At 33.2% G+C, this 19,896-nt stretch overlaps 4 protein-coding genes and 2 long non-coding RNA genes across 8 annotated transcripts; 2 read left to right on the top strand and 4 right to left on the bottom strand.

Annotated features, from left to right (window-relative positions):
• Window positions 1-919: 919 nt before the first annotated feature.
• On the bottom strand, window positions 920-1,599 carry LOC143433484 (uncharacterized). Its single transcript, XM_076910821.1, has 3 exons — window positions 1,327-1,599; window positions 1,163-1,259; window positions 920-1,071 (listed from the first exon to the last, which is right to left on the bottom strand). The coding sequence occupies exons 1-3, from the start codon at window positions 1,387-1,389 to the stop codon at window positions 920-922; spliced, it is 312 nt and encodes a 103-aa protein (XP_076766936.1). The 5' UTR covers window positions 1,390-1,599.
• A 310-nt stretch (window positions 1,600-1,909) lies between these two features.
• LOC143433569 (DNA-binding protein D-ETS-6) lies at window positions 1,910-7,727 on the top strand. The gene is made up of 4 exons (XM_076910933.1): window positions 1,910-3,095; window positions 3,226-3,471; window positions 6,617-6,881; window positions 7,327-7,727. Exons 1-4 carry the CDS (start codon window positions 2,945-2,947, stop codon window positions 7,634-7,636), a joined length of 972 nt encoding a protein of 323 aa, XP_076767048.1. The 5' UTR covers window positions 1,910-2,944; the 3' UTR covers window positions 7,637-7,727.
• LOC143422339 (uncharacterized) lies at window positions 3,393-4,784 on the bottom strand. 3 transcript variants are annotated; one of them, XR_013101702.1, is made up of 3 exons: window positions 4,185-4,784; window positions 3,538-3,973; window positions 3,393-3,410 (listed from the first exon to the last, which is right to left on the bottom strand). It is a non-coding gene; the product is annotated as an uncharacterized LOC143422339 (long non-coding RNA). The 3 variants fall into 3 exon arrangements; XR_013101703.1 differs by having other exon boundaries at window positions 3,400-3,830; window positions 4,185-4,781; XR_013101701.1 differs by lacking the exon at window positions 3,393-3,410 and having other exon boundaries at window positions 3,498-3,973; window positions 4,185-4,781.
• On the bottom strand, window positions 5,100-6,229 carry LOC143422341 (uncharacterized). The gene is made up of 3 exons (XR_013101704.1): window positions 6,201-6,229; window positions 5,850-6,049; window positions 5,100-5,342 (listed from the first exon to the last, which is right to left on the bottom strand). It is a non-coding gene; the product is annotated as an uncharacterized LOC143422341 (long non-coding RNA).
• A 4,211-nt stretch (window positions 7,728-11,938) lies between the features above and the next one.
• Rps12 (ribosomal protein S12) lies at window positions 11,939-13,262 on the top strand. The gene is made up of 4 exons (XM_076892758.1): window positions 11,939-12,121; window positions 12,364-12,498; window positions 12,746-12,950; window positions 13,167-13,262. Exons 1-4 carry the CDS (start codon window positions 12,105-12,107, stop codon window positions 13,233-13,235), a joined length of 426 nt encoding a protein of 141 aa, XP_076748873.1. The 5' UTR covers window positions 11,939-12,104; the 3' UTR covers window positions 13,236-13,262.
• A 178-nt stretch (window positions 13,263-13,440) lies between these two features.
• Window positions 13,441-18,447, bottom strand: LOC143422256 (uncharacterized). The gene is made up of 14 exons (XM_076892759.1): window positions 18,283-18,447; window positions 17,986-18,200; window positions 17,488-17,862; window positions 17,308-17,409; window positions 17,098-17,217; window positions 16,763-17,009; window positions 16,398-16,681; window positions 15,140-15,248; window positions 14,669-14,955; window positions 14,398-14,603; window positions 14,162-14,331; window positions 13,954-14,091; window positions 13,641-13,873; window positions 13,441-13,536 (listed from the first exon to the last, which is right to left on the bottom strand). Exons 2-14 carry the CDS (start codon window positions 18,096-18,098, stop codon window positions 13,452-13,454), a joined length of 2,469 nt encoding a protein of 822 aa, XP_076748874.1. The 5' UTR covers window positions 18,099-18,200; window positions 18,283-18,447; the 3' UTR covers window positions 13,441-13,451.
• Window positions 18,448-19,896: the final 1,449 nt, after the last annotated feature.

The raw sequence follows: 19,896 nt of genomic DNA, 5'->3' as shown, positions 1-19,896 counted from the left end.
GATATATTGCATGTTTTAAAATATATTTCTTCAGAAGTTAAATGCACTTACATAAACTCTGAAAAGTTATAAGATTTGAATAATGATTTATATTCTTAAATTTTTTGTGGAAACTGCATTAATAAGTGTCCCCTTACCATTTCCGTATCGCTTCCAATGTTATCGATCAGCATTGGGTAAAACTTATATCTGTATACGGTTTGAATTAAAACTCAACAGTTTCAATTAAAACTATCAATTCCAATGGAAAAACCTTCTATTTCAAATGTAACGTTATTAATGGAATTTGAAGGTCCAAAAACCTTCTGGTAGATTAGATCGGTATTATAACTTCATGACTATGAAGTTTTAAATTCTGTGTCTCTACTATGACTTTAGGGTACATTACACTAAATTATGTCATCGCGATCATGGATTTCAGATTCTGCATTCGAATCGAAGATCGCAAAATTCCATATCTCTTAGCTTATGTATTTTAGCTTTCATATTTATTATCTACTACTGGGCAATGATAGATCTCACGGTTTCGAAATCATGAAGTTCAATATTCCACTAATTTACAATAGATCACACGATTTCTGGTCATACAATTCATATTATATACTGTTATAATATAGTGAGCCACAGAACTGGTCTGTATTCTCGCCCCTTTTCTCATGGTAAAAGCCTTATTACGAGTAAAGTGTGACCACCTTTTCTTCAAAGAATATTAGTAATCACATAAACAAAAACTAGGAGGCATATAGAATGCGGATATGATTAATTTTACCAGAAGATCTTGTTACATCTGGCTGACTAAATTCGTACAAGTGAGTAATACGCATACTTGTGTTCATGCATGGTACACGAGGACGTAAGAATTCGTTGCAAAAAAAATACAAAAAGCAATACATACGGATTAAATTTTCAATTATATCCATTAAATATTCGTATGTTTGATAAAAAAATAATCATCCATTTCATTCTGGGGCCAATAGAATCGCAAAACTGCATTACGATGGGGAAAAAGTAATGTTAGATAGCCCGTTCGAAAGGTTACATCGCACATGGTCAGGCTGGCTCGTCTGATTCCTGAAATAAAAATAAGAAGGAGAAGAAAAAATAGGTAAAGATGGCCGATTGACGTGATTCAGCGGTTGGCGATGTACGCCCCGAAACCGACCGGTCTCCTTGGTTCCGGGAATCTGTACTCCGCCAATCGGATCTCCAGCATCAACTCCATTCACGGACAGTCTTCGTCTGGAACGTGACGACACAGCCTGGGGAAAATACACCAGGATTTTTACACCGAACGCTACACGTACTTATTCGCGAGGAAACAATTACCGATTCGCAGTTAACAGTTTTATTCGTTGAAGGCACGTAGAGGAAGAGTTGGTGGAAGAACATTTTGTTGCTTGCGTTAAGTGTTACATTGTGTGTTGCATGAATTTTCTTAGAAGTTTCGGTTACGAAACTATGATGTAAGTAATGGTCAATGAAGAACAGTGTGAAACGTCAACATCTGTGAATCTTCATGCCAGACTTATATCGTATCATTTTTCCAATCGCACAAAGTATACTGAAACCTTTCCTGCAATTCGTTTGAATCCTGGATTTTATCAATGTACTGGATAAAGATAATTCTAGAAAGAATCAATGTGGATCGTTAACATACAGTGAATTAGTATTTTCTATGTCTTCAGAGTGCGCATTTCTATGTTTCTCTACGTTTGTACAAATAAAATGTCTGTAAATATGAAATGTGTACATAGATATTTATAAAAAATACAGTTATACTGTTCAGTTTTACGTATTATTTCTTATAAGAAGAGCGTAGATATTCTATGGTAACTTTATTAGATATATAAAGATTATAAAACATAAAATTTTGTAAGTGCTTTTAATTTTACTTACATCAGTCTAAAGTATCTCGCCACATTGGTATTTTCAAGATAAAAATGAACTCGTAACTGTATATGATACGATTAGTCTTCACATGTGTTCGATTCATCGATTGTGTGCCCTCCGAGAAGTTACATCCGGGGAAATAACGTCGATCAGCGGATAGCCCATTTCACCTGGTTTCTCGTTTGAAACTGACGCGGGATAGGGTCAGCGTTGCAAGGATTCAGCGGAGAAAACGGTGAGCACGGATGACGCACCCGGCTGACTTCAAGGAAACACATGAATCGACCGATGCGCAAGTCACGTCGATCTCAAAAGCGCATGCTATGCATGCTGCTTCGTTACCTAAAAGTATTTTGGAATGATTGAAATTTGACGAAAATAGTTTGAGAGGAATTCCGAAAAGTAGGAGGATCTAAGTATAAAGTAGTGGACACGAAATAAAATTTAGGACAGAAGTAAAGATAAATAAGATTTTACATGAGAAAATTTTCATAAATATTATACATTTTTGAACCTATATGTCTACCTATTTACGGCCAAGCGATTAATTAGAAAGTTAAAGGAGCAGAACATCGTGGACCACTTTTACGACATAAACAATCGGATTGAATTAAAGATTGAAAAAATAAGTATGAAGATTTTTCAAATTATCAAATTTTTATTTCCAAGAAGAATATCGGTTCCTAAACATAAGACTTGTATAATTAAAACCGAACGGTCACGGCTTCGGACCTATTACACATGTCGATGAATCATCAACACATTGCGGAGACCACAAGCATCGTTGGTCACATTCATGAACAGCAAACCCACGTGACGATTTCACGAAAATGAAACGAAAGATTATGTTAACCGGCCGAAAGATCAGATTCGAAACGAGCAATCGACCAGTGAATAATATCCGAGCAACATGGAGCGCGCGTTTGTCGGATCTGCGAAAGAGATACATTCGATGAAGAATGCTTTAAATGTAAATCTTGCAAATTTCTTCATTCTTAAGTGGTCCACTTTTTGTCTACTTTGTTAGCATTGTACGTACAGATATAGGGAAAAAATGCTAGATTTGGCAATACGTTCGCGAGCAAGCTTGAAATTTATGTCATCGATTAAGGATCGATGTGGATGTAAGAACCGATTAAATACCGCACTAAAGGCAACGATCAAAGGAGACGATATGGAACCGGAACCCGTGATGGTCCCATCTGGTAACTAGCTTTATAAAAGTGATATACCCATTACAATACTATTAACATTAATATTATTATTAAAAGATCGCGCTAAATATTATGAACATTAAGAAATTAATGTTCAGAATTGATATTACCTATTATACAGATCCATCGGAATGGAACTCGAATCACATCGCATCATGGATCTCATGGTGCACTCGTGCATTTTCCATAGAACCAGCACCGAACGCAACTAAATTTCCATCGACCGGCAAAGAATTGTTAAAATTGTCATCGGACTATTGGCGAACCATTCCTGGTGGAAAAATTTTGGCTCGACACCTTGGCTGTCTTCAATTCCAAGCAACCGGCGTACAAACGCCGAATTTATTGCAAGAGGAACAAATCGATGGTAAGTAAGAAACATTAAGATGGAAAAGATATATACGGTACAAAACAAAAAGTGATGCGATAATACCTTTTAACAAATTACACGCATATTGTTTGCTTGACTTTCAAACTTGAAGGCAAACGTGACGAAACCATAGAATAGGTGACATTTATCCATAACTCGCAAAAGTCGATGTAAGCATTATCGCTACAATTTCGCAGTAAATCCAAATGACGCAGAATCCGTGGAGCTTAGAAAAGGTTAATAGGGGTCCAGGTTTGGATTGAAAGTGACCGGAAGAGACTAACCGTTCCCCAGGGGCGATCCTAGTCCACTTGCGAGCACTCCGACCTTATCTTTGGCTTTAACGAGGGCGCGATCTATTAGAGATAAGAAGGGTCCAGTAGAAAAATAAATATCGTCGTCGATAATAGTCTCATTTCTCCCACCGTTCGTCTTTGTCCTCTCCAAGTTTTCGATTTGACGAAAGAAAAATGCCAAACGTTTCTCTTACCAATAGCATCTAATTCATATTAGTTAATTGCGTTAATCATTAAATATTTAAGAAATTTATCAATGTTGTCCCGAATTGATAGAAAAGAAAAACCTTCGAAAGTATAAGAAAAAAAAGAGGGAGGAAAATGTACGAAGAGAATACTAGAAGTAAACAAAAGTTATTCCGTCCTTTTCGCGCGAGCGAACGAAGAACGACAGTTACAGCGGAGTTGGCTCACGTTCGCAAAAGATGAAAAGAGCGATCCGCCTCTTGGTCGTCGGGCTCGAAGCGAGAAGAGCAGAGTCTTGGCAGCGTAAGCCTCCGAGATATATTGTCCGTTTGAATAACGTTGTAGGTGCTCTTGGGGGCCCACTCCGCGCCCGGCAGCGGCCGTTTATTAAACGAATCAGTGTTATCGCGGTGAGAGAGCCCTCATGAATAAACCATCGAGTGTTTAGGGCGGCGGAAAAGGTGGTGGCACCGCCACCCTGGGGTTACGGCCTCGTAGTAACCGCTTCCATCCTTCCCATCCCCATCTTGCTCTGTTACGGGAGGGGGTAGCAAACTTTAACGGGCCTGGGATGGTAAGCTCGCCACAGGGTGCGGCTATATTGTTTTCTTGATGAGCGCGAAACATCCCCCGAATCTCTGCCATATACGGGATAATTTTACGCGTCACCGTCGTGCGCCACTGTGAAACTTTCACGCTATGAAACCTGCCAAAAGCGAAATCGTACCCTGCGACAGCTCTCTTTGCCTAAGATATTCTTTCATCTTTTCTCTGAAGGCGCAACAATAACCGCTTAGACAGATAGGCTTGGACAATGGGTCAAGTGTAACTATCACTTCAGTCCGATGTATGATGCATCCAATTTGTGTTGCCAGGATTTTTGCTTTTGGTATGGCGTTAAATCAATAGCAATTACTCTATAAACTAGGTTTACGTAGCTAATGAATCGGAGATACTTATGATGCTTGCATCGGATTGCGCATCAAAAAAATGGAAATTTGTTAGAAAATCTGTCTTTTCTTTTCAAAAATCATGACTATCGATATTCCAGAAGTGAAAGAATCTGTACAGGAAAGTGTAATCTTTCAGAAAAAAAAGAAAAAAAATTATAAGTCTCGATAAACCAAACTTGATAACGGATTTTAATATGCTTACTGACATTGGTCCTGGGGGTAATGAAGGTAGTTGAAGCCAGAGGTAAGATCGTATACTGTACGGAGGTGTAAAAGTATTCCATCCAGGAAAGTTGGAGTGGGGGCGATAAGGGCTGAAATCACCGGGGGCAAAGGTCGCTCAGTTACTCTCTGTCCACCGTCTAGAACGTTTTATTCCTTGCGCACTCACGTTTTATCGACACCGGTGATCAAAATTTCATGTGACACGTCCCTGTATGTACATCAATTTGTGCGTGTATGAAATGTGAATTATGTGATATTTTCTATTATTTCTAACTATCGTTTTTGTTTAATGATCGTTCAAAAACATGTTCGTTATCGCGGGAAAGTTTAAGTTGTCATGAATTCCAAAGTATACATATAATAATTAAGTGTAGTGTTTACATATAATGTTTTGTACAATGTATGGAACATTAAAAAAAGATAAAAGCCGCTATACAAATAAAATAATAAAATAGATAACAAAGATAAGTCGAATATAGAAAAACAAATGTTTATTTTTATCTTGACTCATCGTTATCCTTTTGCACTTAGGTATCCGTGTGGTTTTTTTGTACATATTTAGTGACACTATCATAAACTTTAATGTTACGTTTTTAAATGCTGATCTTTCGATTTGTGACAAATTTATTTTGAAGACAAACAGTGAATCTGTGCTTTCATTAAGAAAACTTGAAAGTTAAGCATAGTATAGAAGAATGATTATCGCATTACGTACCTTCGTAATGAGATTAACACTGAGCCTACCGATCACCGTGGTTCATGCGGTGAAGGATTAGGCTCGCGAAATCGTTCGACGCGTAATGTGGAGGATTCAAACACATCCGTTACATCTTCAGCAGGATACCAGATTCCATCCTTCGGCAGCTGCCATACTTTACAACGGTATTTATTACTGCCTCACGTTGTTTTCATTATCTACGGTGTAGATATATTAGTATACCAAATATAAAATAACAGTACACTGTAAATTCTAATCTATTCGCAAGGAAATATTGGAGTTTTCGTAATCTATAAAACACTATAACGAAGTACACATTAAACCCGCTAGTAAGTCACATATTTGTACCTGTCCATGGACTCACATGCGAAATTCTTCCACCCCCCCCCCCCTCTCTCTCTATACTTTTATTTTACATATATTATATATAGTTTAGCTCTTTTTACGCTGGTTAAAGAGAAATCAATTACGTTCTATTTCATAAGATCGTAAACCGCTAATTTTGCTTTTTTTAAATAGCCGCGAAGATTCTTTTCTCGTACCTACCGCAGTGTTTTTTATTTCAAAGATTTAATTTGAATTTGAGGAATCCAAAAGGAGCACCGGTAAAAAACGCGAGATAAATTATTTAAAGAAAAAAAACAGAGAAAAAGTACGAGAACGTGGACGGTTGCAACCATCGCTGTTCTCTTAAGGTTTCAACGAATCGACCTCGAGATAACCACGGTCGTCGGTGCATGCGTGTTTCTGCTTCTTGCCCGCAGAGAGGTTCAGCCTCCTTCAGCGAACTTGCTCGCTGATTGGGTCGACAGCTGGAGCCAGTGGTTCCGGGGCGGTCGGAGGCGGACAAGTTCAACTCTGGCAATTCCTGCTGGAGCTGCTCTCGGATTCGTCAAACTCGTCCTGCATCGCGTGGGAGGGCTCGAACGGGGAGTTCAAACTAACTGATCCGGACGAAGTCGCACGTAGATGGGGCGAACGGAAGAGCAAACCGAACATGAACTACGACAAACTATCGCGTGCACTCAGGTAACATAAGCGTGAATATCTTGTTGACGTATCGACGCGAATCTTCTCACTTAACCGTATTATCGATTTGAAAATCATTCAAAGAGGTTATCATACTGAACAACTTTTACCTATACATATAGTTGGCACACGACTTTGATTTTTCAGATATTCATAAACGTTTCTGCGATACTTTATATTTTCGTCGACGTGCGCGACGACTGTGCTACTTAGATAACTAAATAGATTCAGCTAAGCACATTGTCTGATCAGTCGCGCACTCCTTTCAGCGTTTCCAAATCTACTGGCTAATGCGATGTCACTGAATCCACTTACGATTACTACGTTATTGCACGCGTACAAATGTCACAACTCGAACATTGCTGTGGAAAAATGAACAAAGTCTTTGCACGATATCTAGTTACGAATTTAATGCTAATCATTATGTGTACGATTCACTTTGCAGATATTACTACGACAAGAATATTATGACCAAAGTACATGGGAAACGATATGCTTACAAATTCGATTTTCATGGGTTAATGATGGCTTGTCAGGCTCAAGCCGGTGTCACATTGGAAGCGTCTCCATCGTCCCGAAGTACAACCACAAATTGTCATCCTCACCATTCACATCACACTCATCATCTATATCCGTCAGGACCATCAAGTTCACAACATCCATCGGTATCAGCGACTCAACCACCACCTCCACCGCCGCCGCCACCTCCACCGCATTACTGTTGGCCTTATCACAGATATTCTCCACCAACGTAACACAAAGAATTCATTGCTTATCTACTCTGACAATATGAACAAATATTTTAAGTAATCGTGCATAATATATTTATAAACAAAGATGATTGTAAATTATTCTAGCGTTTTAGGGAAACAACTAATTTGTAATGGAATTTGTCAAGATTATTTAGGCTTCTTCGTAATCAATTATAGACAAAAATAAGAAACTAGAAATTGTTCGATTTTTTATTTGTTTCAATCAATTATTGATTGATGTTCGGGAAGTTTGTTTGATTTGAAAATCTACGCATATGTCTCGTTGAAAGCAAATTTGAACTACCAAAACAGACGATGGTGAATTTTCGAGCTTGGATCAATTCGTTGAAATTACAATAGTGGATTAGGTTATTTCCACGTCGTCACGATTAATAAAATTATCGTTATAGTAGATTTATTTTTAGCGTGATATTAATAATATTATAAGCATAAGAGATATACAGTACACACCTTAGTTGTATACTTTTCGGCAAAAGCAGATTTAATGTATATATATATATAAATATACTTACTGTAATATTTAGATAGATATAATGAAAACAATGATGTCGTCTTCGTAAACATTCTGAACAGGACTTGTATTTCCTTCTTTGTTTAATATTACTATGTACAGTTTGTAATTTTCATTTAGCGTTCACTAGAGCATCAAACAAATACTTTAAAAGAAGTAAAGATTTGCAAAGAGTATGATGTACTTCGTTATTCGTGTAATCTTCCTAATGTATGTATGATTTCGAGGACTTCCCAACGCAACTTATGGTTACCATATTTTCATCTGAGTTTCTTCATTTTATAACACGTTTCACCTGTCAGCTTAGATTTCTGTACGTATGCACACATATAATATGTTTTTTAGCCATAGCGATCTAATTCCTTCATTGCATAAAATGTTCGTTAAGTGTTTATATTTACTGCCCCATATCACGTGATCTAAGTACAACTTTTAGATACGACAAGAACGCTTCCTGATGGGACTTGGACGTACGAGTAAAGCTATTTAATTCTAATTCTTGAACTTTGCACTAGATGGCACTCTGAGCGTTATACAGCGGGCAATAATACTCCAGCGTCTAAGTTACTTAAGAGTGCATAATTTATGCACATATAAGTAAAAAATTAAAACCAGGGAAAGGCTGGATTAGCCTTGCTAATGCAGTAGTCTGCAATATTGTGTGATTGAACCAATGCATAACTCTGTTATGTATATAATAGGGCAGGTACCGACAGACCAAGATGGCATCAAACAAAATTTTGTATACGTATACATTATTCTGTGATACCACTTAACATATGGTAATTAGTGCTTAAATAGTAAAAAAGTGAATGAGAACGTATTTCTAATGTGTACTTATTTTACATTGACTGCGAATATATTTAATAGGATAATGATTTAGTTTTTGCTAATAATATGATTTTCTATTTAATTTAATATTCAATATTTTTAATCTGATGGTGTAAGTGAGCGATATGGCGAAGAAATCTACTTTATCTATGAAAGAACGGCTAGAGATTCTACAAGATTTAGAGATGTTGAAACCTATTGCGATAGTTGCAGCAAAATATCACGTGCATCATTCGACAATCAGTCGAATAAAAAAAAATGCTGCAATTATTACTGAATTTGCAGAGAAGCAAGGATATAATCGCAAAAGGATGAGAAAACCATTCTATGTGGAACTGGAAGATCGTTTGTTTGCTTGGTTCCTGGAAAAGAAAGCAAATGGTGATTCCATAACAGACGCTTTAATTGTAGAAAAAGCAGCTGAAATAAAAGAGGCAATCCCATCATGTTCTCGCTTCAAAGTAAGCAAAGGCTGGCTAGAAAATTTCAAAAAACGTAACAAAATTTGCTTAAAAGCAGTTAGGGCTGAACAGGCTCAAGAAAGAAGAAATGTTATCAAGGAAGAAGTGATTACAGAGGAAGAAGAATACACAGTAGAAGACAGTGATGACAGTGAAGGTAGTAAAGAATATGAAGAAATAAGTTGTCAGGAAAATCAGGATGAAAATATTATAAAACAAAAAGAAGTGATAAATCAAGAAAATCAGGATCAAACTATTATAGAAAAAGAAGAAGTAATTCATCAGGAAAATCAGGTTGAAAATGCTATGCAAAAAGATGCAATAATTAATCAGGGAGATAAAGATGAAAATGCTATAAAAGAACTGGAATATCTTTTTGAACGTTTAATGTGTCATAGTGCAAGAGCACCACGTTATATACAAGTAATGGTAGAAGGTGTAAAACTTTTCTTTTTAAGTAACAAAACTTAAGATACAGGAACTATTACTATTATGTTTAATGTTCTACAGATAAGAGCATTGTTGCATAAAACAAGATAAGTAGTTACACAATAGAAAGTTAACAATGTGTACATATATCTTAAAAATAATTGCAGACAAAATAATGTATATATATTATTTGTTATTTATAGTGTGTTCCTATAATTAAAGAATCTGCAGATGGAAAACCTAAGAATATTAAGGGAAAATAGAAAAAAGAAATTGGATATTATTTTGAAATATATCATACAGGGAAATTGCAGGACATATGGGAGCTATAACAATTGTATTTGAAGTTCTCTAGATATTGTAAGAAGCTCGTCACATAAAATAAGATAAGTAACTATACATCCATGAATTCACCAAAATGAATTTGAATATTAATTGCTGATAAAATAATTTATGTATGTTATTTAGTTCATCTTTGCAGATGAAGAGTTCATGAAGACAGAAAATTAATAAGGAAGATTCTCCACAATACTTCTTGGTAAAATATCTATTCGTTTAATCAATTATAAACATGTTATAATTACAAGTCATATTAGTTTAATTAATTAATGTTAACATGAATTCTGTAAATATTAAAGACAATGGTAAAAAAGTATAAAAATTTATTTTCACGAATAACAAGTCACATGTTCATCTTCTAAAATACATTTTTCAAAGTACTACTTGTATTTTGTTTGTAGCATCAATGTTTTTACATAATATGTATAATTATAAATATGTTTACCACAGCTCCTAGGTGTGCTTGTAAGAATACATAGTATATATATAAACTATATTATCAGTAATTAGTATTTATAAAGTGTATATATTATAAATTTGTTATTGTAAAAATACTTATCTTGTTTAATACAGTGAAGTTTTTATATAATTTACGAAATTTTAAATATATTTATGTTGTAAGCTCTGTGTGTCCTGAATTCCTTAATATATCATCCAAAATGGTATCCATACTTCCTACTAATTTTTGTTATTTAGAAAAAACAGTTTTAAACCTTCTACCATTAAATATATATGACGTGGTGCTCCTGTACTATAGTACATTAAACGTTCGAATATATATTCTATTTCATTTATAGCATTTTCATTCTGATCTTCCTGATTAACTATCTCTTCTTGTTCCTTAGCATTTTCATCTTGACCTCCTCTAATAATTAATTCTTCCCTTTTTATAGTATTTTCGTCTTTATTTCCTTGATTGATTATTTTCTCATGTTCTGTATCATTTTCATCGTCATCATTCTTTTCTGGTTCGTATTCTTCTTGAATCTTCTCTTTTTTGATGAAAACATAATTTCTTCTTTCTTCTTCTTCACAGATAGAAAGAAATTTTGTAGCAGGACCATCCTGATCAGTTCTAACTCTTTTTAAATGTATACCATAGCGTTTTTTAAAATCTTTTAGCCAATCTATGCTTATTATAAAATCACAACATGATGAAATTGTTTCCTTCAATTCAACTACCTTTTCTATAATTGAAGCATCTGTCAGGGAATCACTGTGTGTTGTCTGTTCTATGAACCATGTAAATAAACGCTCTTCTAATTCATCATACATTGATATTCCTAATTTGTAGCGGCTTTTATATTGTTTATATTTTTCTACATAGTTATTACAGCATTAATTTTTTTATTCTACAGATTGTGCAGTGTAATGCCATATTTTTCACTCAACACAAAACTATATCGCTACCGTATTAAATATATTCACAGTTGGAATCTTTGATTGTCCAAATATGTGTATCACCGAGCAGAAAATTTATTTGCGTAACACTCCTGCCTTTTGAAAGATGATATGAAAATTATTGTTTCTCTCAATGTATAACGCGACGTTATGTGCCATAGGTTACGGTGATCACAGATGACTCTTCTGTTACAAGTACCATCAGTCTTTGGTAATATCCTATAGATGACGCTTCTACCCATCAGCCAATCAAAATTAACTTATACGTAAGCAAAGTATCCCGTGCTTAAATGGGCACCATTTCTCTTTCTTCGTAAGAAAAGGTAAATGGAAGCACATTGTTTGTCGGTGTGCTACAAATCAGTTTATTATAATGGCATCGTGATAATTTTCGTGCGGAAAAGATTCAGAATGCAAGCCTGAACATAGAATTGCTAACATTCTTTTATTATTTCAGTTCCCCAGTCCGCAAGAAAATATGTCAGACGTAGAGAAGTAAGTATGTTTGTACATCTATTAAAGCGATATTTTAACGCGCATCTCTTCTTAAAATGATATTAAGATTAAATTGTGTGTGTATACAATATATTACCTTTTTGTGTAAAAACACTCTTGATATTAACTTGACGAAAATAAAATATATAAATGGAGACAACACGTATAACCTTAAATTTGTATGTCAAGAATCGATCAAAGAGAATTATATGAACGGATCACAATCATTGTTTTATGTGTAGCGATGATGTCCCTTCTGCGATGGCAGCAGGAGGCGCAATGGATGTAAATACAGCCCTTCAGGAAGTTTTGAAAAATGCCCTTATTCATGATGGTGTCGTACATGGTCTTCACGAAGCCGCCAAAGCGTTAGACAAGTAAGTGCATTAAATAATTTATTTAACTCTTTGTTAAGTAAACTTATCTTTACTGTTTCTAAAATATATTGAATTGATAAATTAGTTGTTATGTGATGATATGTTAGGTTCCCTCTTCTGAGATGAACCCATTATAAAAATTAAGAATGCTGTTATTAACCTTCTCTGATGCACTAAATAATTGTATTTTTGTTTATAGTATGAAATATCAAATCTTTCAATATTTATTTTATTTGCGACATTTCAGAAGACAAGCTATGCTATGTATTTTAGCTGAAAATTGTGACGAACCTATGTATAAGAAACTAGTACAAGCATTGTGTAATGAACATCAGATACCTCTGATCAAGGTAGATAATAACAAGAAACTTGGTGAATGGGCTGGTCTTTGTAAAATTGACAGTGCCGGTAAAGCTCGAAAAGTTGTTGGTTGCTCCTGCGTTGTTATAAAGGTATATATTATATAATGCTTATTAATAAAGACATTTTCGTATAAATCACAAATACAGTAACATTATATGATGAAACTAAGGCTCCCTCTACTGAGGTAACCCATTATTAATTAACTATGCTGTAATCAGCCTTTCTGATTTTAACAATATAACAGCAAAGTAATTATTTTTAGTAGCCATATTTTGTGCATTCAGTATTTGTTTCGTTATCTGTAGGACTTTGGGGAAGATACTCCTGCAAAAGACGTAGTAATGGAATACGTCAAGCAAAGTTCTGTACACTAACATTTTTTAATAAAATATTGGACATAAGTTCGTACGTATATAATTTATTTAATCCTTAGATATTTTAAATGTTTATAATAAATTACTTAAAGTATATTGAGATTAGTAATTAAAGTTATCTGGTTATTCCTTATTTTTTTAAATAAGTATATGGAGATTAATAAGGAGAAAATAATTGAAAGGATAATTAAATGCTTATTCTTATAAAAAATCAGATTAATTCTTTTGTTCACATTCTACATTCTTTGTTATCTTGTCACAAATAATCTTATGTTTTGCCCAGTCTTTTACTTGACATTCCCTGTAATGGTATAGTAATAATTATTTTTGTACAATTCAGTTTTTATACATTTTATATTAATTGCAATATGCTTCATAAATACATTAAATAAAAACAATCTATACCTTCCACAGTACCATGCTTGTTTACATTTGGAACAACGATTTTTTGCTTCTGCACAACATAAAAAACATTCTTTAACATCAATACAATCCAATTTGTCTAGGTCATAAGCATTGCTTAAAATTTGGGCTGCAGTTTTAATACATTCAATATCTGTTGTATATATGAATTTTGACTGATGCTTTGCTAACTTTTTCCACTTTTTATGATACTTCTCCATTATTGATAATTTTATCTAACAAAAATATTAAAGAATAGTTATTTAATACTTTAGGAATCCTATACGAATATTTATCTCAATGTATAATTTTTAACCTGTGGCACAAGTTCTATATTAACTGTTCGAGGTGCTTTATTGCAGGATGATGATGCGCTTAAATAACTTAACCATCTTTTTAGATCTATCAAAGGAGAAATTTGATCCAATATACATTCATGCAAATATTTCTGTAACTAATGCAAATAATAATTTTTATCACCTGCTGTAAGTTAATCATATTAGGTGAATGTAATATTAGAATACCTTTAATAGTTGAGAGACTCGATATTCAGTAATTTCATAATATGGAGCACTTTTTGGATTAAGCAATAATTCCCGCAAACCAAACCAAACTTGTCCTTCCATTTTAGATATTTTTTCCTCTTCACTTGACTTTACTTTTTTCCAACTGCTATTGTATACCATAGTTTCCCCTTATAAGAGCAAACAATTTTATCGCAGTCTAATTTATTTTTCTATGCTTGTATAAGAACGATTACCTTTCATATTTTCCTTTTTCCATGGATGCCTTTCGATAAGTTCAACAAGTAGATATGGTACATCATGCGTGGCTAATAACCGCGATAATACACAAAGTGGTAAATTGTCTGCGAATTCAGCTAAGTAACGAAGTATCGAAATGCAACGCATGCCGATATCAAATTCGAGTTCTTTTTTCTTTTCAAATATTTCCTCGAGGCATGAACTAATTGCAATAATTACGACGATTATCATTTAAAATTTATGTTCTCTCATGATAATGTAACTTACTTTGGATTTCTAATGTTTTCATAAATTTCATTGTCTGATGTATCAAGGAGTAAAGATACAGATTTAACGGAGTAGTCAACGAGGTCGATAACAGAATCGTGTATGGTCTCCGCACTTTCACAATGAAATAATACGTTTTCTAACAAAGCAACGGCAATATCTTCGTGATAAAATATGGTGTAAAGCATGAAAGTATTTTTTGGTTCTTTATTCATTTCTGTAAGAAGTGGAAATACTTTGTGTTTCCATATGCTAATTTGTATAGCTTCATATATAAGAATAGGAATCTATAATAGAAAATAATTTTACAATAAAATATTATTGTAGATAAAATGTGAACCATTCAAAAGCTAAATTGGTCAACTTCACATTTTGTAAATTTTTCAAATTTAGTATTTAACTTTAGAGAAAGTATTAACTTTCATGGAATTGATTAATTTTGTTTCTAAGTGGCTCATATGTTTCATTTACCTTCTTAAAGGAAACAAACCATTCCTTGATACTTTCTTCTCGCAATGTGCTAATTTCTAATACGCTCTGTTGATTTAATAATAATAATCTTTTGTGAAATTCAAACCATCTGAAAGTAATACGAAGATATATATTTATATCGCAAAATGAGTTTTTTTTTATATTAATGTTTATATAAGATTAACCCTTTGGTTCCAATGTTTTCAAGTTCGGATATTTGCAAACTTTCAATGAAAGATTCAGCTTCCCACGGCGAAATTATATATTCTACACAACCAGACATTGTAGGATTAGAAAATTGTATGCCATAAAGCGAACGTCAACCATTTGTAAACAAAATTCCTATTCGATATTCTCGACAGTATAACGCATACTATTCTTGCTACTGATATTTTTCATTCATTGTTATATTTATTTATGTGTTTAGTTTGTTTCTTACGTGCTAATCAGGATATTATTATATATTTTAGTAGTTTTATTGTAATTTATTGCCTATATTCTGCTTTAGAGGTAAGAGAGAGAAAGGTATATAAGAAAGCTATAAGAAAGAGTGAGGCAGATGCTACCGACCCTACTTTAAAACCCCTGACGCCATCTCTGTAAGAAGTGCTCAAACTGGTCGCACATAATTATCGACAGCGAAGTAAACTACTTAAGAACTACTAGCGCCATCTCTTGGAGGAGCGTTGAAACTGTTTGTGCATTAGTGTAATTACTTTTTTACAGAGATGGCGCCACGGATTCCAGAGCAGGGCCAGCAATATCTTTCTCACTCTTTCCTATAGCTTTATTATATATCTTTCTTTCTTTTGTCTCTAAAGCGGGACATATACAATAAATTACAATAAAACTATTAAAATATAGTTTTAGAAACATGCTTTACTTATGTTGGAAACCGCAAAATGTCAAGCATATTTGTTGGGACAACCGCAGAATTGGAAATAGTACTTTATACAATTTGCTTCTTTACAAGGCCAAACAAAAGATGTAAATTATCTTTTGTAGGGTTTATATTTGGTACATATATGTACATGTATTCCAATGTTTTAGATAAAGCATACATGAATTAACTAACTATGAAATATAAAAGTAGAGTATTTTATTTTTAGAAAACAGAAAATAACATTGATTACAATGACTATACGTTTATAAATATAATAAACTTAGACTTATATATATATATATATGTAATTTTTAAATGTAAATAATTTTCTATACAAAAGAAAAGGTATATACTAATCATGTAGGAACTCCTCATGTTAGATCAACTACATGATTGTTATCCTTATTTACAACTTCCGATACTTTGTTTTTTGTACTAATTTTTCTTTTTTTCTTTGATATAGAATTACTTGAAAATTTATTATCTTTTTTATCTGAACCGCTTGAATTATCTCCTGATAGTTTAAATTTTTTTATAAATATTGGAGAATTTTTGGAAGAGCTACTATCTATAAGATCCAGTTCTGAATTACTTGTATCAATTTCTATTGGAGAATTGTGCATTTTTTGGTGAATATTTTTGGTATCATATACACATGTCTGCAAATGAAATATTAAATAAGTACATATATTTAATAATTGGTTTTAATTTTTGTTATTAGTTTCAATTCAACTTCAAACCTCTCCTATTTTTTGTTTTACAGCATAGTTTAGTATAGAATTTTCAGTTGATTCTTCTTGATTATCTGTTTCCAATATTATTTCTGGTGGATTTTCTTCAGAAATATTACTCTTGTTTTGTGCTTTTTCAGTCTTTGATAAACTATTACATCTTTGATCAATACCAAGTATTTCTTCCAATTCATCAACTCGTTTCTGTAATGCTATACTTTTGCTTTCTGAAAGTGCTAGTTTCTCTTCCAAATCCCTAAAAAAGGATAATATACGATATTCACTTAACTTATAGATGAAGATTTTTTGTGTGGAAACACTCAATAAGTTTCTTAATATCTCACATTTTTTTTATTATTTCTAATGAGGTATTAGATTTTGTACTAAGATTAGCAAGTTTTTCTTGAAGCTTTTCAACAGTCATACGTAGTTGCTTACATTTAGCAAAGCTTCGAATTAACTCTCTGCAAGTATAATTATATTAACAGCAATATAATTTTTGATATTAAAATAATGTAGTTTTACATATGAAGACATTATTACATGTAACTTACTTCTTCATAACAGCAATATATGTAGTAAGTGTTTCAGGATCTTTAGTTTTTCCAACCATCTTACCAACATCGCTAAGTGGGCCATTTAGTAGTACATGTATTCTAAAATAAATAGTAGACTGTCATAAATGTAACATAAAAGTTATAGTACTTTAGATATGCATATTAACAATTACGTACTGCTTAAACTCTTCAATTTTACTTTTCAATCGGGCAATTTCTCTTTTCAACTCATCACAACATGAACTTTGTTTTTTAAAATATTTGATTTGTTCCTTTAAAGCATATATTGCAGCATTCTTTTGGTTAATTTCATTCTCTACTTTTCGAACTTCTTGTTTTAATCCAGCATTTTGTTTCTTTAAAGTAACATTATTTGATGAATGAAACTGGATGTCCTTTTCCTTCAACAAAATTTGGAATTTTAAACTGTCTACTTTTTCCTGCAATGCAGGGCCTTGAGGTTCAACTGCTTCATTGTTAGGGAATGTAAAATAAAGTCTGTGTATTCTTTCTTGCGTTACTTTCTTTCTACATTGTGGACAGCTTGGTGCTCTGAAAAACAAAATTTCCATTTTATTGTCAAGGAAGACAAAATTAATTAAAAAGATTGTACCTATTCTAAGCTAAAGTTTTACACGCTTTCTAATATGATCTGCTTTCATTGTTTAAAAGTACCTTTCAAGCCACGAATTTAAACATTGCAAATGAAATACGTGTCCGCAACGTGTATAAAAAATATCGTCTGACTGCGTAAATTGATCACTGCAGATAGAGCATATAACATTCATTTTATGTTTATGTTTTTATTAAATTTCATAAGCAAGTATATTGATATTGTTTGCAATGTTTTAATACTGACGGTATTTAGATCTTATTTTTTGAGGAAGCATCTAAAATCAGCACAATGTGATACTGTGATTGTGCTTATGTATTCCAACTGACTCAAGTTTCAAAAAGGTTAAACATGTGTACCTTCAAGCAACTAGGTTTGAATGTCATTGGTAGCATTTAAATTTAGCTCCCCAGATATTTCTGTGAAGTTTAAATTCACTATTTTTGCATAATACTATTACGAATACATATGCAATTGTTACGTTACTTACCAAAACGATATTTAAACATATTTAAATACATATTTTATACATAATTACAAGGGTAATTATATATAATATATATATAAGGATATAATTAGGAATGCCAGTTTTAATATACAAAGCAGGATGTATAGATGTATTATACAGATATTTTGTACAATATTCGTTTTATATTTAAAAAATAGCCAATTCAAATTATAATTTAAATAAATTCTTACTTTCATGTCATAAATATTATTATTAGAGATAAATACTAATCGTTCATTTTTTATCCGCTATTAGATAAGCTGTGATATAAACAAAGAAACAAATGCGCTATGTGTATGTAAATATTAACAGATATTTTAAAAACTGTGTAAATACAAATATGTTTCTTTCGTCTTTAAAAGGATAACGTATACAATTCGTATTAACTTAATTTTACCATAGAAATTGCATTCGCATGCGGAATGTTGAAATAAGGTATTTGCAGGGATTAATGTGCAATGTAAACATTTGCAAATTTTCTAGGGAATTTTCGATGGTATCGTATTTAGTTGTCGGTCAGCATTGTAGGGCACAACAATCGATTTGGCCAACAATTTCAGCTGCTCGAAACTTCGCGAAGAAGGAACCAGTTACCAGTGGTACCTTCTCGAAAGAACATCTCTCTCAAAAACACTAGCCAGTACCGGAGAATTGCCGGTATACATGTGAGTGCGTGAGTTAACATCAAATCCTTTCTATCGGCTTGTCGGCAATAATTGTAACGTCGGTGCGTTTAATACCGGCATTCGCATAAAGTATAACAAGGAAGGTTGTCCTTTGAGGTGGGTGCCCATGTCCGTCGCAATTCTGATGGAGGTGTACTATGTACTAATTTACGCCGCGGAATGATTTGAATTAGGTTTTACATATTTAGCGTCTTTCAACCCAGTCACTCTATACGATCAATTGTTTCCTGTGACCATCTGTACACACAATGATTACCGTGCAATCCCCCTAATATTCTGCATTGAAACTTTCTACGTATGTACGACGTCAGCCATTTGTTGGTTAAACGATTCTTACCTGACTGTAATTCAACAGCGCTTACTTGACATGATATTCAGAAATTGTTTCCATATAAACAATCAATTCGCTTCTTTTGCGTGTGTCGATGAAGAAGCAATAAATTATGTTAAATAGAATCTGTTACATGCACTCTATTGTTACTAAGCTTTTCTTTGTCACTTTTCACGATACGAGTCTCTATATATGTCGTACGGCTTTTTTCTTTTTAAATCGTTCCTCGAAAAATCTTTATTTAAAATGTGGTTACAGAATGAGGTGGTTTAAATTGAATAAAATATAGCGTCCGCACGTGGGTTTTTCTTTACGTTTTACATATGAAACGCATTGTTCGAAATTGATGGGGTTGTAACTAAAAACATGTCTCGTGATTACGAAAAAACGTTCTTCTGTTTTGTAATTAATGCCTATTATTAGTAACAACTTGTTTGAAAAATTGAGT

This window comes from Xylocopa sonorina, chromosome 3, assembly GCF_050948175.1.
Source record: "Xylocopa sonorina isolate GNS202 chromosome 3, iyXylSono1_principal, whole genome shotgun sequence".
In the NCBI taxonomy this organism is placed as follows: domain Eukaryota; kingdom Metazoa; phylum Arthropoda; class Insecta; order Hymenoptera; family Apidae; genus Xylocopa; species Xylocopa sonorina.
This window is presented reverse-complemented; position numbering and strand designations above follow the sequence as displayed.